The 26777-nt window shown below is 41.7% G+C and overlaps 2 protein-coding genes across 6 annotated transcripts in view; one reads left to right on the forward strand and one right to left on the reverse strand.

Moving 5' to 3' along the window:
- The window catches only part of CYFIP1 (cytoplasmic FMR1 interacting protein 1), a 73096-nt gene extending 61995 nt beyond the window's left edge, over nucleotides 1-11101 (forward strand). For all 3 annotated transcript variants that reach the window (XM_050334000.1, XM_050333999.1, XM_050334001.1), the window contains 6 exons: nucleotides 3919-4049; nucleotides 6270-6342; nucleotides 7499-7593; nucleotides 8745-8983; nucleotides 9878-10025; nucleotides 10498-11101. In XM_050334000.1, coding sequence (XP_050189957.1) covers nucleotides 3919-4049; nucleotides 6270-6342; nucleotides 7499-7593; nucleotides 8745-8983; nucleotides 9878-10025; nucleotides 10498-10662 — 851 coding nt within the window. In that variant the 3' untranslated portion in view covers nucleotides 10663-11101. The remainder of the gene's footprint in view (nucleotides 1-3918; nucleotides 4050-6269; nucleotides 6343-7498; nucleotides 7594-8744; nucleotides 8984-9877; nucleotides 10026-10497) is intronic.
- A 2787-nt stretch (nucleotides 11102-13888) lies between these two features.
- On the reverse strand, nucleotides 13889-26269 carry NIPA2 (NIPA magnesium transporter 2). Of its 3 annotated transcripts, none has more exons than XM_050334003.1 (7): nucleotides 26251-26269; nucleotides 19086-19146; nucleotides 18500-18722; nucleotides 17329-17385; nucleotides 16460-16550; nucleotides 15756-15916; nucleotides 13889-14857 (listed from the first exon to the last, which is right to left on the reverse strand). In XM_050334003.1, exons 3-7 carry the CDS (start codon nucleotides 18636-18638, stop codon nucleotides 14220-14222), a joined length of 1086 nt encoding a protein of 361 aa, XP_050189960.1. In that variant the 5' UTR covers nucleotides 18639-18722; nucleotides 19086-19146; nucleotides 26251-26269; the 3' UTR covers nucleotides 13889-14219. The 3 variants fall into 3 exon arrangements, with proteins under 3 accessions (XP_050189960.1, XP_050189959.1, XP_050189961.1); XM_050334002.1 differs by lacking the exon at nucleotides 26251-26269 and adding an exon at nucleotides 25889-26100; XM_050334004.1 differs by lacking the exon at nucleotides 26251-26269 and adding an exon at nucleotides 25705-25723.
- Between the last annotated feature and the right edge of the window lie 508 nt (nucleotides 26270-26777).

Genomic DNA, 26777 nt, shown 5'->3' on the forward strand with positions numbered 1-26777 from the left:
TTCAGCACAGCAATCTGGCAAAAAAACAGTCTTCCATGCCTTCTTTCTGTAGAATATTTCAGGTCAGACTCTAATAGGAACTGGAGCAAGCCTGCACTGGGAAGCATGGGGGAGAGCAGTAGTGTCTGGAGGCTGCTGGGGAAACATCACTTGGAGCATAGCAGAAGGGTTAAGTAATGCTTCCCAGGTTTTTGATCAAACTCAGATGAGTAGGAGAATAAGTTAAGTGGAGGCACAATGATTTAAGTGCTCACTGGATGAAGGGAATGTATTTATAGGTCTTTCCGAAATCTGTCCATTGAAGAAAGATTTGGGAGAGCATTACAGACTATTTGAAAGGCCTAAATCACCTGGATGACTGCAAAAGGGCAGTAAGGACTCGTTAAATATGCAGAACAATAGGGTATTTCTTTCTAGCAAAATAAACACAATGCACGGTTACAATTCCTGCCTACATGTATGTGCTTAAACATTATGAATATTTCCATGTCAAGGAAGGGCAGGACCAGTGATATGCGGAGTTAGTGATGTCTCTTGTGAGCCAAAGAAGTATTTGGAGCTAGTATTGAAGGTCTGTATGAAAGTGAACATAGGCTAAAGGTCATTACAGCACCTGGTTTCTTGGGAGCAGTTTTGCTATTGCAAATTAGTAGATTTTATTTCATAATAGTAAAATCAATTCTTTACAGAAAATAACCCAAAACACACTAGGCCAAGAATTATATTAAAGATCCAGTTGGTTTTAGTCAGAAATTCAGTTGTCACTAGTCAGAAATTAGCAGCTCATTTTTGTCCTAATCTTTTAGGTACCAAATTTGTTCAAGCTCTGGAAAGTGTTTGATTTCAGTCTGTAGGTGTGGACTGAGAAATGAAAGGTAACCAAAGTGAAGGAATACAACCTGTTTTGTGTTGCATGTGTTGATTTGCTCAAACTTCCTAAATGAATTAGTGTACAGACTGCACAACTGAAACTTGGCATCTGCTGTTTGAGTGCTGTTGGGATAGGATTTTGGAAGCAGAGAAGGAACCTAATCCTTTACTAATCTTCTGTACTTTATCTGTTTTATATCAACAATCTTTCCTTCTGTTGAGATCTGTGTAAATCGGAAACTGGGATTATAAGATCAATTATTGTGACACCTAATGTCACCCCATCTGCAGGAATAGAGGGATTTAATTAAAATTGATTTCTTGGAGAGGAGAAGCAAAAACCTTGATTCATTTGCTTTGCAAAATTCTCTGTATGTATAACTAACTCAGTAACTTATGATTGCACCCACAGATAGAATTAGGGGAAGGAGGAAGGAGGAAGTTTGCATGAAGTTAAGTGAAATTAACTTTCCTAAGACGCTTGTTTTTTTTTCCCAGGGCTTCTGCAGCCATGCATAGTATTTCATAAAAATACAGTTCTGTGTACTGTACCCAGAAGTGTAATTGGAAATGCCATTGCTCAAACATTAATGAAAATATGATGACGTATTTCTGCCACAGGACTCCACTGGGGAGCAGATTGTGCTTTCATCAGAAATAGCCTATGTAACTCTGTAAACTTTTTTCTGTTTGGCTGGCAAATCCAGCCCTTGATCTAAAGGGAAGTAGTACATGGGTAATGACAGCAATGCTAAATGCATGCTAAATACTGGCTGTCAGATTTTCAAAATAATGTCACAATTTGTTTATGAATACATCTGTGTGGGTGTGCGTATTTATATATATGTATTTATATATATATATTTATATATCTGTATATGGAGACTGGGGCTTTGGGTGAAGAAATAAGGAACTTTGCTAAGGATTTTGAGAGGAGCTCTGCTGCCTGGACTGGCTGTAAAGGACAGTATGGACTTTTTACAGTATGAACCTCAAACCTCTCTGGCTTGAGTCAGAGAGGAGTCCGAGGAGTTCAGTGTTCAGCAGTAGGAGTCCCAGTATTCTGCACTGCAGCATCCCATTGCCGTGGTGGGCAGGTGTGTTTAAATGACAAACACAAGTGTTCACTGCTCCTCACACACCTGGGAATTGCGGCTGGCCTGTATTCAGCAGCGTTGAATGAACACCAACAGCCTTTTCCAGAGCTTTTTTTATTACACAGTCCTCGTGTTATGGGGAGGAGGGAGTTGGTGATGTGCTGGCATGACTTGTTTGGCTTTTTAGCTAGATGTAAATGTGGGGTTTTTTGAATAAATTAAGCTCAGCAAGCACTTGCTACATCTGACCTTTCTCCGTTAGTTTTTCAGTTCTGTTTTTCTGTCGAGTCACCGGAGTACTAAAGTTTGGTCTGAAATTTATCTCCACTGAATTCAAGTGGAACACTCATTTACTGCTAATTTTCCATTGACAAACACTTATTTGAGATGTAACAGAGCCAGCCCTGCATCCCCTCGTCATGTACTTTACTGATGCTTTATGTTACTAATTTTGATCACATAAGACTTTCTGTAGAAGTGTGGGAGTTAGCTACACGGTTCTCTCCTTTACTGTATGCTTTCAGTTTCCTCTGCTGAATTTGAGGGGTTTCCTTGGAATAGATAGGGTGCAGGCTGGATTTTATATTTGCATGCTCCCTTCAACCGTTGCCTTACTAGGTAGATATCGTAGTCTAATCTCCTGCATGGAAAGTGTTCATCAGTTGTGTCAAAGAAACACATGGGAAGGTGGTGAAGGGCATCTGTGTTCTCTTTCCTTGTCTTCTCTCAATTGCTTTAGGTGCAGTTGGGTGGAGATTTATCTGACTTAGTTCACTGTAATGAAAATGAACTGCCATATGCAGCATTCAGTTTAAAAGCCTTGTATGATGCATTTTTCCTCTGTTACCAGCCGAGGGTTTTGGTGGCTTTTTAAAAGGGGTAGGCTTGTGCAGACAGATGGAGAAACACTGATAAAAATTAACTTGTAAAAAGCTGAAGAGCTATCTGACCTACTATAGTTCTCTGCTCTTCCTCTCCCATCCTGCACATCGCTTTAATCTCTGTGGTGCTAACCGGGTCAGGTCTCTGCAGAAGCTGCTGAGCCCATGGGACTGCACAACCTTTCTAGGGCTGGAGGGTAAGGAGCTGGAAGTCCACCAGTGTGTTACACATCACTGTTGTTTGGGAGAGGTTTGGTGGAAAAGATATGTTTATGTGAATTACATGGTTTCGAAAATCATAATTTTAGCTGGCTTTTATCAGCTTTTGGCAAAACTTTGACAGAAATCGTGTTCTGATTATGCTTGTCAGCAGGATCTAAGCCAGCAGAGCTTTACTTGTGATCTCTGTATTTAATTGCTTTGCGAGGTTGCAGATCACCTTGGGCCCCGTGGCAGAGTCATACCCTGACACTGCCCCTGTTCCCTGTATCTTTAACTCTCTGCTCCTTGCTGACCCTGTCGTCCATGAAAATAGCAGCTGTGAAATGAGCGTGTCGGGTGGTGCAGCAGGTTGGGGAACAGGACTAATAGCAGACAAGAGCCGAGTCTCTCTTCCTGCTCCTGGGTATTTTTTTCTTACCTCTTACACCGGCTCAGTTTTGCATGATGTATGAAGTTAAAAAGGTCAGTGCACTACCAGCTTAACACTTCATAACCTCTGATTTTTATTGCATTTAAATGCTGCTTCTTCCAGTTTCCTCTGGGCTGCACATCTGGAGATAAAATCTCATGTGCTGATACATGGAGAGAGAACTCTAAACCTGCACTCCTGGTTAGTTTTGCTCTAATACAGTATATGTACACACGTTTGTGCAACCTTTGAATAGGCAAATCGGTTAGAAAATCGGAGTGGTTTTGAAGCAGAAAGAAAAATTAGTCCTGGTCCGTGTGACTCATCCACCTGCCTGGTATCTTTTGTCTGCTTTCCTGAGATAACAAGTGTGTCTGTCACTAGATTTCATTCTAGTTCCTGAGATTTATTTATTTTTTTGTTTCTCTTTTGATTTCAGGTATCTTAGAGTTTTTTCACCATCAGTTGAAGGACATTGTTGAGTATGCAGAACTGAAGACTGTTTGCTTCCAGAATTTGCGGGAAGTGGGAAATGCTGTCCTGTTTTGCCTCCTCATTGAACAGAGTCTGGTAGGTGCCTGCTGTGCTAGTTTAAAATCCATCTGTCTCTCAAAATGTACTCTCATATTTTTGTTACTAACGTCATCAATAACAAGGTTGAAATCTGCGAGTTTGCTATTACTGATGGGCAGATGGGTAGAAACAGTTCCCTGTGCTAATTTCTTACAGTCTTGCAGGGACTTTGATGTCTGTGAGACAGCAGTGATGCCTGACTTTGCTGGGTGAGAGACATTGCTTCTTGTACAGTACCTGAGGATCTAATATTGTGATCTTTACCATAAATTATAATCACAAATAGTACTGCTGCATTCAGTCACAACAGAGAGAGTCACACTCTCTTTATGTCAGTGAGTTGTGCGTCTGGTACTGTTATATTCCTTTCCTGCATGCCATTCCTGTTGTCATCACAAAGTTAATGTGGACATCCTTGGACATCGCCCTTGCTGCTTTGATGGCTGACAGTAGTGCCCGCTCTGGCAGACATTCATCTGTCCTAGTGTGAACGAAGCTGTGAAATGTGTCCAGTCTTTCAGCTGGTTCCAATATATCTTGGTTCTATCTCACACTGTGCAAACCTGCCCACTGCTGAAGGCACAGTAGTTGCTCTTTATTCCTACCTCTAGTTTTCTTTTCCCACTTTTCTTCCACATTATTACTTTTTACTGTTCAAACAAAATGGCCAACCCCTGTAATTTTTTTGTCTTCAATGCTTTTGGGTGCTTACAGAGGGAAAGCTGGGCATTGATAATGGAACCAGAACAGCAACAAGTGTGCTGCCTTCCCTTTCTTTACCTGCCTTGTGCTGTTGAGACTTGGGTGGGGAGTCTCTTCCTGCTGTGCATACAGGCACCCTGCCCAGGCTGTGCAGGCTCACAGTGCTGCCGAGCTTGGGCATCACACAGAGATCTTTGCTGACTGCAAACCAGCCACGTCATTTCCTCAGCAGGCTGGATGGGGGCCTGCTGTTGTACAAAAATAGACCCTTCTCTAAGGGCTATTAAAGCTGTTGATGTTAGATAAGGTAATGGAGACATGCTGTTCCTCAGAGTCCTGCTTATGATGTTAGGAGGATCCCTCCCTCGTGGGGCAAAGTAATTTGAAGGCCAGGTGACCAGCAGCAAAGCTGTCTTCAGTAATGGCATGACTGAAACAGAACTAGCAATTGGATTACTTTGGATTCAGGCTGAGTGGGTATGTGGTAAAAAGGCCAGGCCCCTCACTCCCTCCTGAGAGGATTGCTTGATGGTGTACCAAAGTGACACCAGCACAGAGGTACCTTCTTTGGGACACCGCCTAGGTTACACCTGTGTTCACTGTCTCTCCTCTTGATTTTGCCCTCAGTCATGCCCCAATGTCCTGTCATGAAATTCTGTATTTTTTCCATTCTGGTTATCCATCATAACTAATCTAGACTTTACCACAGTGCAAAGTGTAATTCTGAGTATATCTCTGCTAGTGGATGGGTCTTGTTCATTTTGACTGCCTAACATATGCATTTTCCTGGTATTGACAACAAGGAATTAGACCTGGAGAAGGCACATGAGCCCCAGTACCCTGGCCTTGCCAAGAGTATAGCTGATGAACAACCCTTCTAATATTAGTGTTGAGGGATTACAAATTAACCTCTGCTTCAAAAACGAGGAGAGTGTCTTAGCAAAGTTATGCATCTGCTTCTGGTCATCTCTGCATTTTCTCTGCACATACCTACAGCAGGCAAGAAACAGGAGACATCTGTTTCCCTTTTCCTCTGTCCCTAAAGATGTAAAATAATTCCTAAGACATGGTTCACTGCTGCTATGTGTCTCAGCCTGCCTGGCAGGGAGATGCTCCCACCACGGTAAGCTCCCACTAGGATAATGGGTTGTGGCTTTGGTAAAAATAACCAAGCAGTGAGTCATCTTCTTCCCCTCTTTGTCTGCGCAGGAGCCGACTGCCACTTTCCCACCGAAATTACTCTTTCTGCATTAGTTTATTTAATAATTACTCTGCCCTTTATGAACTGGTAGTTGAGGGTGGGAGGAGAGTTGCTGGAGTTAGTTTGGGAATTCAAGGTAACCTGATGAAATCAAAGCGTCTTTTGGAGTGATCCACAAGGAGAGAGCGGGCTCGGAGCAGCTCCCTGCGGTGGTGACGGAGGTCGGCTGCCCTCTGGTGTTTCTGCAATGGCATTGGCCTGCATTTGGAATCCGCTGTAGGTCCTAAATGCTTCTCATTTTCTTTTTGTTCCAGTCCCTAGAGGAAGTGTGTGACCTGTTGCACGCGGCGCCATTCCAAAATATCCTGCCCAGGGTTCACGTCAAAGGTAACGGTTAAGTGAAAATACTTTCCTTGGATAATGCTTTCCACTTTCCTTGCTGCTGCTGCAGTTTTGGTAACCATCCCCAGACACCCTTTACACCACCACTGATAGTTGCATGACAGAGGTAACAGACTGAAGTCTGTTTGCCTGGCTGAAGAAATGAGTGTTTCTTAGCAAGGCTCTGTGCAAATTATAAGAGGAAGAGGAGGAATGCCATGAGAGGGAAAAGCAGGATGGATGCCCAGGGCAGCATTATCCTGCTTTGTGGATATGGTGAGAGGCTTTTCTGAAGCTGCAGTTTAGATTATAGGATTGTCAATCAAATGGGGCAGGTTTGATCACACAGGGTGTAGGAAATCTGTCAGCAAGTAAGTAAATATCAATGGTTCCTGGTCCCAGTAGATTTTTCACATCCTTTTTACTAAACCGAGTATGCAGTAGTGAATATTTGCAATATTGCTTCCTTTGGTATCTGTTCTCCTCTTTCATCAACAGAAAGTGAGCTGTCCCCCCTGCCCCCCACTCTCTCTTCTTTCTGTGTTGTTCCTCTGTCTCGTTTCTTCTCCATTTCTTTCTGCCAGAGCAGCTGATTTGTTCTGCTTGGAGAAATCCCATCAGCTAGAAATCTGTGAGAATATTTCCAGGCTCACAGCATCTCTACATAAAACTGATCAGACCATTTTAAATGGTGTTTTCCCATTTGCCAGAGAACATTTCCTACTTGCCAGTGTTGAGGGGGTGCCAGCTGCTTTCTTAGCCTTGCTATACACAAGATTCCATCCTCATTATACCTCATCTTCTAGAGACAAGCATTTTATGCATAAGGACAATTTAGTTGTCTTAGTGCAAATGGGGGTCAAATATGTCAGCAGCAGCATATTATATTCTTCCTTGAATTTAGTTAATTAAATATATTTTACTACAAATCCTTTTTTCTGTATGCACAAGTAATGTAACATTTTAAAATATAAATGTATATTTTTCTAAAAGCACATTGAAGATTAACCCACTATTTAGAACTGAAATTACCTATAAAAATGACACAGTGAAAATGACATACAGTTTTCTTCCTCACTGAATAAAGATTGTGTGAAAGGAAGAATTTTCTTGGTTAACTGCAATTTATTAGTGCTCTCTTTTTTAAAAAATTTTCTTTCAGAGGGTGAAAGACTTGATGCTAAAATGAAGAGACTGGAATCAAAATATGCTTCACTACATTTGGTTCCTCTCATTGAAAGACTTGGCACACCCCAGGTAATCTCTCTCTCATTTGTGTCAGAGGCAATTCAAGAAATCTCTGAGCCCCAGAAAGCCTGTCCTGATAGCTCTGTCAGAACTTCAGCCCGCACATCCAGCTTGTTCACACAAGAGGACTTTTTTATTAGATCCATGAATTTGGTAGATCTGTTAAAGCTCAGAAGTTTCAAACATTTGAGACGGGGGTGAAGGTGGCACGTTTGGGGGAAATTGCTAATTGGCTTGTATGTTGCTACGTGATAGCCTCCCAGTGTAAAGTCCAGCCTGGGAGCTACTTGTGCAAATTTCAGCAGAAACAATCCGTTTTCTTCTGCACATGTATATATATTTTTAAAGCATTTTACTACTCTTTCAGCCAGTCATTTAGAAACTCTTGGAAAATGAGCTGTCATTTGAGTTGAGTGCTCCTGGAAACAAAGACCAAAGAGAACATTTTTGAACTGCCTTTGCAGCTTCTGCACTGTTCCCTTTCTCTCAGTGTGAGGGCTGCATCAATTCCCTGTAGAAGTTGACAATTGGGTGAGATCTGAATAGTCGAAGCTAAGAGCAGAATGGTCTGAAGCAAACTTCAGACTGCTTTCGTCATCACTGGTGTAGTTCAGTAGGAGCTGCTGCAGTAGGAGAGCTCTTGGTGCAATGGCACAAGATGGGACAAGCCCTAAACAGCGTTGCCTCCTAATGAATTTTGTCTGAGCCTGTTTGTGCTCTCTTCTGAGCTTTACAATCTTGAACAGCAGCAGTAAAGGAGATGTGCAGGAGAGTACAAGCAGGAGGGTACTGCCCATACTAGCAGGAGAGCACAGAAGTCTTTGGTTTTGCTTTCTGCCTCCATTCAGACACAGATTCTTTAAACCTCCCTGAGACAAGTCCAGGACTAGCATTACTGCAGTTAGTGTCACTTACTTTCAAGCCTGTCTGCTTGAGAAGGTTTTTACAATTTTCTGTGAAATTGTGAAATTCATCTGAGCCCCATCTGAGGGGAGGCTCATCTGAGCCCCAGGTTAGCAGTCGCTGACCTACGTGGGTCAGGAGATATTTCTCCCAGAATAAACCAAGTGAAACTGAAAAATGTATTTATTTTTTAAACTAAGATTTTGTGGTCAAGTGGCTTTTACCAGGATTTTGCCCTTTGTTTATCTCCACCTTAGCAAATAGCCATCGCAAGGGAAGGGGACCTGCTGACCAAAGAACGCCTCTGCTGCGGCCTGTCCATGTTTGAGGTTATCCTGACAAGGATCCGCTCCTTCCTGGATGATCCCATCTGGCGCGGGCCCCTGCCCAGCAACGGGGTGATGCATGTGGACGAGTGTGTGGAATTCCATCGCCTCTGGAGCGCGATGCAGTTTGTCTACTGCATCCCTGTGGGAACACACGAGTTCACTGTTGAGTACGTACTGCCAGCTGCCCGCGGCTCACCTGCAGCAACAGCGCTTAGCTTGTCCTCCCTGCCGGCGGCAGTGGGGCCGGGACAGAGGCGTTTGTCTGCCTGCCTGCCTGCAAGAGCTCAGCACAACAACAAGGAGAAGTGCTGCCATCGCTGGGAGGGGCTCGTAATCCACGAACACAGATACTATTGTATCTTTAATGAAAATAGCCCTCTATTTTAAAGTATTGCCAATGTACAGTGAATGATCCCATGACAAACGGGCCCTAGCACGTGTCTTTCAGTAGGGGTCATAGCCCTATGGATGCTCAGCTTAAATAAAATAGCAGAACATTTGTGCATCCATTTCTAACAAGTATTTCTTCTCTGAATTAAGAGCAAGAATGAGCACTTGGAATTTAACGTGATTAACACGAGTTAACCAGGAACCGTTGTTTGTCCTTGGTTTTGTTGATTTTGAGAATATCCTTATTTTGAAAAACTGTTGAGCTGTAACATGCTTTTCACGGAGCAATTAGAAAACAGCATAGGACATTCGCTTCCTTTCATGCCTGCAGCCTAAAGGAACAGAGTGGTGTTGAATTCCCACTTTGTTTTCTTTGAAAGCATTGCTTTCACTGAAAATGAAATGTAATGACACAGGAGTCTAATGGGAGTAAATGTTTTTGGAGTAACTATGTTATGTAAAATTTGTGGAGGGGGGGGCTTCTGATTTTTCTTTTAAGCATCCATTTGAATCCCTTGTGATATCTACAAAGAAAATTAATACATCAGAGCTTTTGCTTTCTAGATTAATGTCCAGCATATTTATTATTCAGTGTAATGGCTGATTAGCAAGTGTTTACTGTAAATAGATTTAGGTGAAACCTGCTCTGTGTGATGTGTTTCTTGTTTCAGGCAGTGCTTTGGAGACGGCTTGCACTGGGCTGGCTGTATGATCATCGTGCTTTTGGGGCAGCAGCGCCGCTTCGATGTGTTGGATTTCTGCTACCACCTGTTGAAAGTCCAAAAGCACGATGGCAAAGATGAGGTTATAAAGAATGTGGTGAGTTGAAAACATCTGTTCTGTACCCGCTGTAGTAAGAAATACAGGAACAACTCAGAGCTGTTTGTACTCAAATGCAGCATAGATGTAGCAATTGTTTTTTAGAACGAATTGCTGAAAATGAGGGCACTGGGAACTTTAGAAACAAAAGATTAAGGCATCAATACTGGAGTGTGAAGACGGATCAAGTAGAATTCTGATGTCCCATATATGTGAGATTTTCTTAATGCCTTCCATGTCATATATGTGCATTCAGATAACGACAAGGCTGCTGTAAATTGAACTTCTTTGTAGCAAAAGCAGCACTGTCAAAAACCAAAACAAGCCTTGGATTTCCATTGGCTTAGCAGTGAGAGGGAAACATTGGTAACACTGCTCAGAGAAGCGAAGTAACAGCATTTGCTGCTTTTCTGTCTAAGGCTTTTTATCTCCAAAGCTAATTCCTGTGTGTCTGGCTTTTTGATGTTTGCAGCCTTTGAAGAAAATGGTTGAGAGAATTCGCAAGTTCCAGATTCTGAATGATGAAATAATTGCTATTTTGGATAAGTATTTGAAGTCCGGCGATGGAGAGAGCACTCCTGTGGAACATGTGCGCTGCTTCCAGCCACCTATCCATCAGTCCCTTGCCAGCAACTAGACTTTCCCACCCGACGATACTTTTTACACATACTTAGGCTAAAAGTTTGAGAAAAACAACCCCACATCAACAGTCTTAAGGACTACTCTCATCTGCATTTTTCAGTATGCTTGTGCCATTTGAGTGGTGCGCTGTCCTCTCCAGTCTCCAAGCACAGTAACTGTATACAATCCATACTTATTTTTCTAGACTAAAATTTTATACACTTTGATTAAACACCTGTAAGATTTTTGAAATCTCTTTGCATTCCTGTCCCAAGGTGGCCATTTTAGACTGGACTGGCGTAATTTTTCCCTGAAGTTACCAAAATAATGGCTGTGGAGGATAAAAAACTGGTTTCTGTAGAAAAAAATTTTTAGAAATCAATGCATAAAATTGTTTGTATTAGAGCCTTAACTGCTAATTTGCCTTTATTAAAAAACAAAAAAGGAAAAAAACAGCAAAACAAACTCTGCTGGTGCTTTGTGAATAATTTTTGTAGTCAGTTGATTATTTTTCCTCTTTGCAAAACTATTCTCTGAGATCAGTCATTATGGAAATGGAGGCTAATTAAAGTGTTTGTTTCAAAGTTATTTGGCATGGGGGTGACCGACAGTATTCTGATCTTTTTAAAAGCAGTAGTTTGATTGATTAGAATGAGGACTATTTACTTTTTCCTAATGAGAACTTCTAACAGAGTTTATATTTTGGTTGGATACATATCTTGTGTACCCAAACACGTTTACAAGTGATAAGGAATTGCTGACTACAGCAATCAGGTGTAATCTATCCCAGTACATAAATTCTAATGATGTTAAACATGATTTACCTATGGAAAATATTTGTTTAATTACACTTGCTGTTTTATGCAAACACCGCATCAGTAAAATTGTTTGTAAAACTTTGCAACTGTAAAAGTTGAATTTTAAAGCAACTCATTCAGGCAAAAGTAGTAACTCCTGCTTGCTTACTGTGGGATCGTAGCTGGCTGTTGGGATCAGCCCAAACCAAACATGAGTAAAGGATGGCCAGAACAGACACAGACAGATAATTACACGTTTTACCCAGGATATGGGTATCTGGAGATGTTACTTGGTTAGTGTTTCTAACCCATAGTATGAGACCAAGAATGCATTCCTTTGAGAACCTGTTCATGGTTAGGTTACAGCACATCCTGCTCAGCTCTTTCCAGATGCTTCACAGCCATGGGATTGAGTCCAGTAATGGGCAGAAATGAGCCTCTGACAGAGGAAGTATGCAGGAGTTGAGCAGTGTGTAGGCACTGGGGTGGCAGGGAACTGGCTTCTGAAGAATGAAATTAACTTAGATTTCCTCAGCTAAACAGAGGATGGAGATTTGCCAGGCAATCTATAAGCAACTTTCCACCGTCACAGGTTTTCCCAGGACATCTGTGCTTCAGAGCTGCCATTCTGGAGTGGTGTCTGTTGTGGTGAGAGCACACACAAGGCTGCCCACTCTGTGGGAGACAGAAGTAAGAAGCACTTGTGCTTTGTTACACCAACTTGTTGCAGGATTTCTTTTACAAGGTGTTAAACAGACTATTTTCTTTAAGAAACACTTTTTAGTTCTCAGAAGACTTCTGGTCAACCAGATTCTTCTGTGTGCTTCAGGTTTTAATTAAGTACATGAACAACTTTCCTAATTTGTTGAGATAATCATTGTTTTAGGGATGCTTTGCACACTGGAGGCTTTGGCTTGGCACTGTGATGCAGAAATGGTTAATTAATAAAGCCTGAGTTTTTGTTTAAGAACTATTTAAAATAAAAATAACTAGTCGTGATATTAGTAAACTAAGTTCTAATTCTCACCAGTTAACTTTCATCAGTAAGAGAATTGGTCTCTAACATCTTAAAACTACTTTTTACATACTTTCTGATCACTAAAAGTTTAAGAGAATTCAGACTTTTGTCCTAGGAATTTTCAACAGCACTAGACTTTGATAGCAGCTAAATCCTCTTCACCTGGTATAGCCTCTCCTACCTCAAAGGAAAAATGCAGGAAGGTGCATAAAAGGTGTAACTTTTTCATTTTTAATTAGTTCTCATCAAAACCAGTGGGTCTGGAGGCCAAAGTGCCCATCACCACAGAAAGTAACAGACTCTACTGTGTGAAATTATAACCTGCTCTTGGAGTAGGCTGGTGCTTTGATACTAGAAGTGGCAACCAAGTTCAGCAACTGCCTTGGCTGTTTGATGTCCTCCCTGCCCCTCCCTGTGCGTATGCTCTTCCTTGTGTCAGCACTGGAGGGACTTTTCCCCCCCCGCCCCTGACTGAGTGCTGCTGACATCATGTTCCTTACAAAGAGGTGCAAGTTCAAATCCCGTTCTTCAGCCAGAACTGAAAGAACCTTTTTCTCATTTGACACCTTCGCTGTTCCTGTACACTAAGACATGCACCAGAGGAAGGCAGCAGAATTTGTTTCACAGGTGGGGACAGTTGAGGGGTTTTTTTCTCTTCTAGGAAAAATCTTAAATACTATTAAACAGTAAGCACTAAAACTGACAACAACAAGCAATAACTAGTAGTCTCTGTTCCAAGTATTTCCAACCTTCATATGCATGGTAGAAATGCTTTTATAAAACTTCTATCACTAATCTTTATTTTCTGCCTTTGCAAACTTAAATTACCACCTACCTGCCTTAACCTTTTTTTAAGCAGTGACATTATGTTCCAATTTTTCTGGCCCTTTTTGAAAAACTCAGTGTTACAGCCAGTAACTGTGTTACTGCAAACAAAACAGTAGTTCTATTCAAGCAATTCTGAGTTCAAGCTGCAACACCAAGAAGACAGAGCAGCTCTGCTGAGCCAGGGCAGCATGGTGCAGCACAGACAGAACCTGACTTTTACAGAAGAAGGAATAGCTTTTTCTGGCTACTATTAATGACTCAAATCCTCCCACCTGCATAAAATGGCATGGCAGGAACCACTGCTTCACCTATCCAAGCAGAGTAGATGCTCTGTCTTCTTGTTACTTCCAGCCAGTTAATCTGATTTGGTAAATTGGGGGTGTTTTGATGCAAATGCAGCAAGTTTAGCGTACAGCTTTACTTAAGCAGTATGTTCAAAGGATCATTTGTGCTCGATTGTAGCTCTCCCTTTCCTCTTTCACAAATTAGGATGGAACGAGTTGCTACAGCTCCTCTTTCATTATGGTTACGATCGCTCTGTGGTCAGTCAGGGCACAAGTACAAAGGATCCAGGTTCACTGCAACCTTTTTACCACCAATGCAGAAATAAAGCCATTTATTTTTGATAAAATTGTCATTAGTGCAATACAATCTTTTAAACTAATGAAATGAAGGTATTTACACATAACTTAAACAACAAAACCAGTTGTGGTCTGAGGTCATTTTAGTATTTTTTAAAGTAAAAATAAGGCAAATAAAAACAGTTTCAGTGTTCTTTATCCAAACTAATCAAACTCAAAAATCAACGATTGTCTACACATACTGTTAAAAAGTACAGGAATTTCCAGACAAGATCAGACATTTCACAGCAGAAAAAAAAAATTCCAGAGTTACAGAATTGTTCTTTTCTTAAGTAACATGTAGCTATTTTCAGAAGGCTGACAGACTTCCATTTCTCCTGGCTGAGAGACTCTCAGTGGACTGCACTTCACCTAGACAGGCAGAATTTTCTTCATCATCATGAAAGCTGTCGTATGTGCTCAGCAAAGTGCCATTTGCTGCTCTGTCATCCTTCCGCAAAGAGAGGGGCAGATTTGCTAGGGTGAAATTAACATCTTTGAAGGCATGCAATAAAAAGATCCCCACAATAATAGTCAGGAAGCCACTGAAGGTGCCAATAATGTCATCAGCCGCCATGTGTTGCCATTCCTTGAAAAGGATGGCAGAACAAGTTAAAACAGATGTTGTAAAGATTACATAATATATTGGAGTCACTATCGAAGTGTTGAATATATCCAGAGCCCTGTTTAAATAGTTGATCTGCGTGCTCACACAGACAGTAAGGCTTAGCAGCAGAATCCAAGACAAGGGATGTTTCAGCACTGGTTTTCCCGCAAAAAGTTCCTTTATAGCGATGCCCAAACCTTTTACACAGGAGACTGATAAGGCTCCAATTACAGAGCAAATTGTTATGTACACGAGAATGTTGGTCTGTCCATGGCGAGGTCCCACCACACATATCAAAATTAAAGACACAATGACAACAAGCGTTGCAAAGACCACAAAACCTGTGGTTGGGGGGGAAAAAAAAAATCTTATTAGTTGTGGACACTACCAAAAGCATCTTAGGGGTATCGAGAAAACACTCCTTAACAATCGGACTGACTCAGCTTAAACAGAAGAGTTCAGGATGTTTCTCATTACCCCTCCAACGTCACAGTTAAAACGATTTTAGAGTGAGCTAGCCAAAACAATGAACCCCAAGCATGTTGTATTACCTTTACCAGTCTATTGGCAAGATGTCTACAGGATTAGATTGCTAAACTGCCTTACACACAGACTCACACTGAGGTGTAGAAGCCACTGGATACCGGCTTGAGCCTGAACTGACTCTTTTTAGGGAGTTATGTCTTGGCAGGCGGTTGCATTCATCGCACGTTTCCAACAATCAAGTAATTCTTTAAGAACAGCTCTTTAATCTGTGCTGGCTGTTTCCTCATGTTTAAGATGGGGATTGCCTTTGTATAATTAGTATTTTGCAGATGTGCATTTTTGAGTGCCTCATCTTCCACGTAAGAACAACAGCTTGTCTTCAGAATTTCACTTCTCAGCAAACACTTACCACGACACCTACTTTTTCATTTTGAAGCACAGCTGAAAGTTGGGCTTGGAGACTGACACACTTCAATCAAAATTTATAGAAGTTTTGTTTATCCACCTGTGCTGCTGCATTTATATAAACAGTCATCTCAGTGCTTCACATTAAGACTCTGTTCAAGGCCAGGCAAGTTCACTGGCATCACGCAAAGTTCCCTATGGAATTATGTTACAGAATTCAAATCTCTAATTCATTCAGACAACATGAAGCAGACACAGGCTATCTTCCCGAAACTTGGGAGCAGCAGTAATGAATCTATAATAAAGAAATTACGGGCTGTGTACATATTAAGCCAGCATTTTTCTTACCTGGATCACCTAGTTTGTGGGACATTTCATCCAAAGTTTCTACTTCCTCCTCTTGTGGAGCATGAATTACCATCACAGTTGATCCCAGTATACTTAGCAAACACCCTATTTTTCCATGTAAATTAAGTTTTTCGTTTAAAAAGAAGGATGACAGAATGGCACTAAGAAAAAAAAATGCACCAACAAACATGGAATTAGTAATTTGCTCATCAACTTAGAGCTTGCTTTGACTGTAAAGGTCACTTGCATACATAGAGTGCAGCTTAAAAATAGCTACATATTTTCTATCCCAAGATAATTGCTACGGACACAACTACCTGTTAATATTTGGCATCTCTCCCCAGAACCACTCTTTTTATGTTGTCAATGAAAAAAATGCTCTAAGAACTTGCAAAAGTAACTTTAGAAAGACAAAAATCTTTACTTAGGGATGAAAATACTGCTCTGTTGTATATACCAGGTTCTTGAAATGCAGAAGACAATAGTCTTCAGAGATGGAAGTGTAAATGCATTGCTAGAACCCTTTCATATCACAGTCACTAGGTATTTGGAGAAACTTAAAAGTTACTCCTGATGTTTATAAGCACTCTTTATTTACTGTTAAGAACAAACCCCATTTATTACAGCATAGTTCAGTGACAAATTTCTAAAGAAATGTTTTAATCCTCTCTCTCAAATGACACTGCTTTCTGTTAGTTTCTTACCTTACAAGAACACTGAGAGCTCCTAAAGGAGTCACTAACGTAGCTGGTGCAAAAGCATAGGCAGCAAAGTTAGCTACTTCGCCAGCTCCCACTGCAGAGGAACAGTAATTAAAAAACAGGAGTTAGACTGTCACACAGCAAACCTGAGGTTCAGTGCAAGAGTTTGTGTAGACACAGACATGCAGTAAGGAACAATGGAAATTCTAATTACAGCGTTCAGCCAGCAGTACTAGCAGAGCACACCCTTGCCCCTCTGCCTCATTATTAAATTTTAAAAACAGGCTGTGGAACTGCAACAGGTATTAGAATTAATTCTACCAAATCACAAGGTGTTTTCTTTTAGTGTCTATGTTCTAGCTCCCCAGCCTACCAACCTGCCTCGTGAACTTCTCCATGGAGAAATCTGCAATAGCAGGATACAGCGCATCACAGCACATACAATAAGCCAGTTACCTGAATACAGCCAGTAAGTCGAGAGCTTAAGCAATGAAAAAAGTTCAGAAAATAGACATAATTCCAAAATATGCTTCCCTCTAAGAAATCCTATATATCTAAGCACTTCTCTGCTACGACAAAAACCAGAATGCATACGGCAGCAAAGACATACAAGAAGACCAATGTCTGTCTAGCTCCACTGTACAAAGAGGGCAGTTAAATTCAAGGAAGAATTTCTGGAGTGAAAGAAGTTATATTAAAATCATTAGAGCTGCACCCATCAATCTCCAGATAGCATTACCATACATCGTAGAATCCCAGTCTCATTCCTTTTCTTGTAATCATTGCTGCCATCTGTGGCACAGTTACTTATTAAAATTATATCGTGCAGATTGTATTTTTGACACTTAGATGAATATATTTTTGATACTTACTTGAAAGAAGTCCAGCCCACCACAGCCACTCCTTAAGGTATGCATGACCACCTTGACCTAAAATTGAAAGAATGTTTGCTGCTCCACTAAAAACATACATCAACGCTCCATCACTAGTAACACTGCCATGACATAAAATAATTTTTGTAGCCCGTGCCTTTAAAAACAGGGGCAACCTTTTGATACTTAAGCTTTCTAGGTAGAGGGGTTGAAATCAAAGCAGCTTCAATTTCTGACATGCATCTGCCTCCAACAGCCTACAGTTATTTTATTTCTTTTATATTAGAAATGGCTGATGACCATATATGCATTACTGTGAGAAACAGTTCTTTCAACTCACTGTAATGGCACGAAAAGCCAAGATACGTGTCTCTTAGTAAAAGTGTTACTCTGGAAATCGTACATCGTTTCTGTGGTTGATTATATGTTCAAACATCACACTTTCTCAATCCAAACCAGGAGCATGAACTATGGTATATCAAGATCTGTTCATCCCCAGCTGATAACTGGTACTGGGGGTTGCCCCAACCCAGGTGCAGCACCTTGTGCTTGTTGTTGTTGAACCTCATAAGGTTTGCACAGACTCATTCCTCAAGCCCATCCAGGTACCTCTGGATGCCATCCTTTCCCTCTAGTGCATCAGCTCTCCCACTCAGCTTGGTGTAATTCACAAGCTCAGTAGCAGAGCACTCAATACCACTGTCTCTATCACTGATGAAGATATTTAACAGTATTCCTTCCAGTATGAACACTCAAGGGACACTGCTGGTTACACTCAATTACTACACATGATTTTTAGTTTTCTAAAACAATCTCCTGACACTCAAACATCGTTAACTCTCCTAATTTCACTCATTAAGGAGCGCAGATGTAGTTAAGAGTGCTGTTTCCAAGTTCCATTTGCAAGTACAATTTAGACTTAACTGACATGTAAAGGAATCCTTTGACAAGTGTCCCCAGAGGGTATTACATACAAATTAAATAGCACGTATCACACACAGAGTTAGGGGCATCTGACACCAGAGGAAAAACACACCAGCCCTATGGTTTAGTTTTCATATACATTTAACAACAACAACAATAAAAAGTCAAAACAAGATCATTAGTTTAGTAATCTGTTAAAAAGCAAAATCTAAACATTGGCAATTTATTACAAGATGTATTTATTTACCTGCTCTCATGGAGCCTTTCCTGGCTAACCGGAGGAGACCTTTCTTTTTCAGGATGAAACTTCCTCCAATGAAAATGCTGGAACTCATAGCCAACACCAGACCAATACAGAAGTCATATCTCCCACGAGTTTGGCTCATTTCGTAAACTACTGAACACTGTCACATTGATCAGTGAGGAGCAGAACTTCTGTTACTCAACACGAAATGATGCAACACCGAAACCTGAGCAAAATAAACACATTAGAACTAAACTGGTAGAAACACATGCTGCATAGGAAAATCCTCAACAGCTCATGTGACTGGTTCTCCTATAAATGGTCTCTGCTAAAAGTGTTTTTTTAAAAAAAGGCAATCTTTGAAGCATGTGTAAACTTGCACTATGGGTGACTAACTAACAAGTCTGAACACAGAGAAGGAATGGTTTCTGACCTGGCATATAAAAACTGGAACCCAAACACATAGAAGTTCTTTGAGAAATGTTAAGCAAAGCTTACAAATATGTGATTTATTTTTCTTTTCATTGAGGACACAGGTCTGTGGCTGGCACACCCTGTAACTGATGACACTGATCAAACAATTACTTACGTTGAAATCAGTCTGTAAGAGAGTTTGAGAACAGTCGCAGCATTTCTTCCACATAAACTCCCTAGAAAAATAAAAGAGAATATTAGAAGGGTGTTTAATCATACAGTCATCTCCATAACACAAACAACCCTGACATGCATGCATATGCAATTATTCTTTAACAGCCAGGAAAATCTGGCAAGAAATAAGGCATTTGTTTGTTGATTTATATTACAGAGTTTCCCATACCTGTATGAAGCACTTGTTTCTTCAAAACATGCCTTCTTTCAATACTATTGTTCCCTGTATTTTAATGCTTCCTATTTTGATTAATTTTCTATACCCCCAGGAAAAACCTAGCAGAGAGCTACAGGTAGGTTAACATTAAAACTGAACACAGATTCCTACTTGCACCCAGTGAGGCTGTGAAAAAGTATAGCAAGACAGTCTCATACAAGCACTCAACATGGCACTAGTCAAAATGCTGCAAGAGCCACGGTTGAAAATTCTCAAATTCACTTCCCTTAGTCCTTGCATAGTCATTTTTAATATCTTATTTTGTAGGAGAAATGAAGTAAATGATCTACATGAGAGTGCTTTCATTTTCTAGCAAGTTTTAAAAATAAACTAGATTCTTGCATGATACAAAATCACCTATGGAACAAAACCAAGAAAAACAAATCATAGTGCATGAGATAGACCAGACCCAGCCTCCTCACCTACCGCATAAAATATTCCCCTGGTTTTGAATTCCAACAAGACTTTCAGTCCCCTGACGAATAAAGGGATTTTTTAATGCAAGGAAAAGACATCAACAGGCTTTTGCAGATGTTCTCTCTGCCATCTTTTCTAGCAGGTGTAAGGCACACTGTTCAGGTAATCAAGCTATGAATGTTCTTCCAGCTCCACCTGGTGCAAAATGTGACACTGGAATAGCATCACCTGCGGGAGGAGGGGCTGCTTTGCTAAGCTTTTATACTCTACCACTTTTTTCAACAGTTGCACTTTAGTTATATTACTAAAGGGAGTATTTTTACTAGTATAGCTTTTTACTAAAAGAGCACTCTCCATACTTTATTTCCCCTTTTCTTCTTTCCCTGGTTTGCGTATCTTCACCTACACTGACAGAGGTAAAGAGCATCAGTTAGTCCCATCCTGACATCTTCCACCCACTGCATTTCAGAGAAAAGGGAGAAGCACAGGCAGCTTTTCTTTGCAGCAGCAGAAGAATCTGATTGCAGAAGAACGAGGAAACTTGCGAGCTAACAGGTAATTTTATGAATTTATACTTTAAAAGGATGCTACATTTCAAAACTAGTAGTTCTACTTTCCCCCAGGTCCCAAATACACTGAAGAGTTTTTGTTGCCCTGTCAGCCACTTTGTTAAACTTGTAAACTACTCAAATCTTAATCACTTAAATTACACAAATTCAGGTAAAATTACTGCTAGCTCTTCTCATCAAGTCTATTTGTCCTCACAGACATGGCCAGTACCATTTCTGCTTGGGCTGGACTGCCATACTTTCCCCTAAGGTTTATACAGATGTCTACAATTGCAGACAAATGTCACATAGTCATGGTGAACCCGACATCTCTCTGAAGAGATCTGGTTCCCTTTGCATACAGCACAGATATAATTTGCACAGGTAGAACTGATATGTACAGCTGCAAGGTCAAAGCAATACCAGGCACGAGAAGCTTTCCACTTAAGGAAATCAGTAGTTCAATTCTAACCCTAAGACTCAGTAAAGAAAAAGACCTAATGCGTCCTCAAAAATATCATCAAGAAAAATTATCTTTGGAAATAAGAAAAGAAAATGCCACGAAACAAGCAGTTTTTGGAATAAATACGCCTCTCATGTTTCTGCTTTGGGACATGCAAAGCCACTGCATCTCAGCAGCCAGGGCCACTACAAGGTTATAAACAGGAGAGAAACCAGAAAATGTAGGACTTAAATAAAACCTGCAGTAGTGGAGTTCTGCAAAAGTTCCGTAATCAAGTTCAGAGCTGATTTTAACACAAAGAACATTTCATCCACTCAAGCCCAGAAGTGTCATGGACTAGTTTGCTGCTCTGATCTCAGAGGAGTAATGAGGGGATGAGACTCTCCTATCCACAGAAGCTACGACATATTTACAATGCCTCCAAAACCCACTCATTAACGAACTGCCTGTGGATCTGCTGGTATCTTGAGTCCTAACTCTCAGCATGAAACAGGGCAATGGCAGACTACACAGGGAATGTATACTGGGTTGGAATGTTAAAGACAGGGAGAGATGGAGAAACTTGGAATGTAAAAAAAAACCCTGCGGAACATAAGCAAGTCCAGATTAGCCACAAAGTTTGTTTGCTTATTTTCAAGGTGTAACCAAAAGTATGACAAATGCTGGCAAGATACAGATTCTCTCATCTAAAACACAAGGTAATGTTTCTTTGCCTCTTTGCTCTAAAGTCCTTTTCTCCGAAAAGCAGCAAAACCACAACACTGAAAGATGTTACATTTATTGTAGCAAGTAAGTTCTCTAAATATACAAAACACACTAAAAGAGGTGTCATGAAATGAAGAAATAGTTTACATTCAAAAGCAGGTCAGCTTAAGTAAGTATGTGGGAGCTACCAGCCAAAGAAAATTAGTAACAATTCCACAAGCTGTACCTTGTACGGAAGCAAGAATTGAGAGTTGGGAAAGGCAGACATGGTAGATTGTTCCAACTTTACCTACTTGGCCACAGTCCCTCTAGAGTTCAGTAGACAGTCTTACAAGACTTACAAGAAGTAATCTAAATATATGCTAAATTATTTAAATGACAGAATTCACAATTTTCTTATCTAAAACCTTATATTTTAACTGTGAACGGGATGATGTCACTAAGCACAAAATGACCTTAACAGGCCATTTACTTCAACCTTTTGGCACGTACTGCATCATTCACTGCTGCTCCTCATCACAAATAAGTCAGCCAAGCTTCTCCCAGGAAATGCTTGCAAAGGAACCTTCACAAACACGACAGCCACGCTTTGATGCCCATTAGGAATTCTCATTATCTAATGATCTTCACCTAGATCTTCACTTTCGCTACCAAAGCCACTCTTTTTGTCCATTCTAGACTTGGAAAAAGATACAGGTCCCTTTATCTTTGCACCTGCATGTTAAGATTACTCTGTAAGTTAGGTGCTTGGCACCTCCTGGTGGTGCTGTCAGCACCTCCTAACCACCTCCTGGTTGCCCTCTGGGTTCCTTCCCAATATCTTTCTTTAAATGCAACTCCCAAAGCTGCATACAGTACTTTAGCTTGAGTTATTACTTCCACAAATCAGTGGAAAACTGTATTTCTTCTTATACACCCAAAGCAGGTGGTTTTCCTAGCCCTTTCTCAGTAGTCTACTGTTGACTCATATTCAGCTTCTCTATTAGTATAACCTCCTGCACTTGTATAGCAAATTATTCCTGCCTGGATGCAATTCATTCAGACATGACTCACACAGAAGATTTTAAAACAAAGGCCTGTTTAGGCAAAACAAGTTACTCCAGGTACAGCCATTCCCCATCTTTTGAGTTGTTCTGTGGTACTTTATTGTAAATTCTGCTCTTTTACAAGAGCTCCATGAAAAGTTTTATGTTTCTAACATTGGAATAAAGCACCTACTTAAGGTCCTTTAGCCATAAAGCTTTCTATGGAAGAAAAAGGGGTTGAATCAACAAGTTGCTTTAATAAATAAACATTGACTATTATGTGTCACACTGGCTATTATGTGTTCACTTCTTCCTTTCCATAGGCATAAAACTACAGGAAAGAAACACTCTCTAACAAAATAAAATCCAAATATTCATTGATGAGCCTTTAGAAGGCTCATTATAAATACCAATTTTGTTTCAAAATCCAGAGGCATTCACTTCTTAAACATTTCATAGTTAGGTTTCTAAACCAGAAGTTTTAAATAGTATTAACTGGTATTTTAAGAATTCGGCGAAAAAATTGTCCACAATTTCAAGTTGATTTCATTTTCGTGCATGACACACAAGGCTTTACAATGTCTCATCTATGATTTAAAAAGGGACAGGATTTTTGTTTAAAAACACAAAGCAATGTGATTTTAAATTTGATCTTCCTTAGGTATGTCTTGCCTGAAGCATTATTTCATCCCTTTGCTTTTCACTTCACAAATCCAAGAAACTAACTTGTGATCTAAGCTATTCTTTAGAAGGTACCATGTTAAAGTTGAACTGAAATACTATCCTAGTCCTTTCCATTTTTTCTGTAACTTAAGTGCTAAGGCAACTTTTCTTACAAAATAACTAATATAGTTTTAATTACTGAGTTCAGTAAGGTGAGCTTTCAGAGGATGTTTATGTAACTCAGAATAAGAATCACAGAATATGCTGAGTTGGAAGGGACCCCCAGGGGTCAAGTCTATCTCCTGGCCCTGCACAGGACAGCCCAAAGAATCACACACAGGTTTGAACTCTGTCAGGCTTGGTGCTGTGACCACTTGCCTGAGGAGTCTGTTCCAGCGCCCAGGCACTCTCTTGGTGAAGAACATTTTCCTAACATTCAACTTAAACCTCTCCTGACACAGCTTCATGCCTCAGGTCCTGTCACTGGTCACTAGAGAGATCAGTGTCTGTCCCTCCGCTTGCCCTCGTGAACAAGTTGTAGATTGCAATGATGTCTCTTCTCACTGACCTCAGCCACTCCTTGTATGGCTTCCCCTATAGGGCCTTCATCATCTTTGTAGCCCTCCTTTGGATATCCACAACTCTGGGGCAGTGGGGAGTGTGAACACAGAAACAGTCTCAGTAAGGTTACTAAAATCCCCCAGATATACCTAACTTTTTAATAGAAGTCTTCCTCAGTTATGTTCTGTCCACTCATGAACATATCTTTTAAGCACAGAGAACATTGAAGGGACAGATACACAGCATTAGAAGAGCTGCCAGTTCAAAACTGTCGTGTGCATCTTTAGAAGGCCAAGATGCATGCACACAGTACCTAAAGATTCTGCATACACTGTTTAGGAAACAATATATTCAATTTTGCAATTTTGTAGATCTGCCCCAATACAGATACAGTTTTCCATCTCTGTCAAAGTTAAATGACTGCCCAAAATTATACGTATAATTATTTACATATTTTGTAGGCAAGCTAAAAAAATTTGTTTATATTGTTATATATATGTATATATACTAGCATGTGCTCAGAAAGCAAAACATACTTTAACTATACTAAAGATGCCTATTTTAAAAGGTTCAGTTAAACTATGGTGAAATTTATTCTTTACAGCAGATTTCTAATAATAAAACAAAAGCAACAAGCATTCCACTTTATGAAACCAGGAGGAAACAAAAAAATGCCACACTAAAAACTTCTTTGCATGTTCTATTTGTAGTTATTCACTTCTACGAAAAGAATGACCTTTAATTAAAGCATTTTCACATAAAGCTAAAAACATCTTCACTAAAAGAGTGTTATTTATTAACTGAATGCAAACTACAGACAGTGCTACAGACAGCTGATGTTGTATTAACTGTTTTCCGGGAAGATAAGAGTTGCTTCACTTCTGCTGTACCTGACACAATACCTTTACTCTCAGTGGGAAGAGTCACCAGCACAGGGCCACTGAAGTTCCACCTTTAGTATTTCAGATGGGCAGTTTCAAATTTAAGATAACTCAGGATGTTAAAGTCAAATCTAGACTTTAGTCACTGCTACACCTTTGACATGACTGATATAACCTGTTACAACCTGCTTTCTTTTCGCCAGGATTTTATCCCGAGAATCAACCACTTTAACAAAAGCAGAACTGGTGTGACACTGAATTCTAAATACATTGATACTGACAAATACTAATGCAATAATTTCCTATTGATGAAGCTGTTATCTTCCAGGAAAAACCCTAACTCTATACAAGGCACATCAAAAGCATTAAGAAAGAGCCACATTTATTATGCTTTAATTAAAAACAACATTAAAGACATTGTGATGAAATGGAGAAAGTTGACTGCTTAAAACAGAAAAGACCAGGGGACAAAAGGGTCAGATCCAGGCAACATCTTCACAGTGTATGAATGAACAGAAATTTGAATCACATCATTCTGAATCACAGAATCAGTTAGGTTGGAAAAGAGCTCCGAGACCATTGCATCCAACCTATGACCCAAGACATATCAACTAGATCATGGCACTAAAGCGTCACCTCCACTATTTCCTTGAACACCTCCAGCTGACTCCACCGCTTCCCTGGGCAACCCATTCCGATGTCCAGTCACACTTTCTGTGAAGAAATTTTTTCCCATGTCCAACCTAAACCTCCCTGGCGCTGCTTAAGCCTACAATGAACTACAATGCAAAGTTAAGATTACTATTTTCCATGTCAAACTAAAGCACTGACAGGGCTCTGAAGTTCTGCCGAAGCTGCTCTGCTCAACCCTCAACCTCGGGTAACTCAACCCTGGAGACGAACCGGTTTAGCTCCCTGGTTATCAAGGCACAGCGGCTCCAGAGCTCTGCCAGACCCAGCACACCGTACCCGGCCACTTCTGCCCGGCTGGAGGGCGTCACAAACACCGAGATTTAGGGGTTTTAATCCCGGCCTTCTCTGCCCAAACCACAGCAAGCTTCTCGCTATGGAGACACCCACCCTGGGCTCCTCCGGGGCAGGTCCAAGGCCCGGAGCCCGCAACTGCCGCCCCCGGCCCGCCCGCTGCTCACCCGCAGCGCCCGCGCCCGGGGCCTTGCGCCGAGCGCTCCGCGGGGAGGCAGCCCCGCCTCCCTCCGCCCCCCTGGGGCCGGCCGGGCCCCTGCCCGCCTCTCCCCGCCGGTACCTGCGGCCACGGCCCCTTCACATCCCCGCCGGGAGCGGCGAACGAAGAGGAGGAGACGGGGGCGGGGGAGGCCGGAGCGGGCGGCGGGAGGGGCCGGTGCCCGCGCGCTCCACCGCCATGAGGGGACGGGACGGGACGGGAGGGAGGAGGGACCGGCAGCGGGACCGCGGGCGGCAACGGCGGCGAGGGCGAAACGGCGACCGGGCCCGGCAGCCCGCTCCGCTCCGCGGGTTCCGGCAGCGCCCGCCGGAAGGGGCGCGGCCCCGGCCCCGCCTGCCGCGGGTCACGGGCGGCCTCTGGCAGCGCCGCCCGCTGCCGGGACGGCGACAGGCTGCTCCCGTACGGACACAGCTGTGCCTTACCAAGCATCGGCTCCGGCCCGCGAACACCCCTGCGACGGACCCACAGCGCCGCGGAGCACCTGCAGCCGTGACAGGCCACTCCCGCCCCGGGCGCCCCGGCCACACCCGCGCTACCCAGTTCTTACACTGTCACGGAAAGTCACAAAATCACTGAACGGGTTGGGTTGGCAGGGGACCTTGAAGATCCAATCCAGTTCCAACCCTCCTGCCGTGGGCAGGGGCACCTTCCACTAGACCAGGTTGCTCAGAGCCCCGTCCAAGCTGGCCTTAAACACCTCCAGGGATGGGGCATCCACAACTTCTCTGGGCAACCTGTTCCAGTGCCTCATCACCCTGACAACAAACCAGTAGAGCGTAAACAGAAGCATCTAAGTACTGATAGCTAAATTCAAAGTTTAAAAGTGCCTGTGATCATGCCAAATGCTGGTAATGCATACACATACATATTCCTGAGTTAAAAAACACTCATGTCTGAAGCTAGTCAATTTAATCTTCCCGTTCCTCTCCTGCTCTCCACCCTTCAAAAA

This window comes from Myiozetetes cayanensis, unplaced genomic scaffold (assembly GCF_022539395.1).
Source record: "Myiozetetes cayanensis isolate MyiCay16 unplaced genomic scaffold, myiCay2020 scf5-8, whole genome shotgun sequence".
NCBI classification, from domain to species: Eukaryota; Metazoa; Chordata; class Aves; order Passeriformes; family Tyrannidae; genus Myiozetetes; species Myiozetetes cayanensis.

Excerpts from the sequence above, each read along its gene's own strand:
- NIPA2 (XM_050334003.1), bottom strand. The coding sequence starts at position 18,638 with ATGAGCCAAACTCGTGGGAGATATGACTTCTGTATTGGTCTGGTGTTG. Across the intron at positions 17,386-18,499 it reads GAAAGGCTCCATGAGAGCAG|GTCAAGGTGGTCATGCATAC; the intron begins GTAAATAAATAC and ends TTTCAATTTTAG. Across the intron at positions 14,858-15,755 it reads CCACAAACTAGGTGATCCAG|GTTTTGTGGTCTTTGCAACG; the intron begins GTAAGAAAAATG and ends CCCCAACCACAG.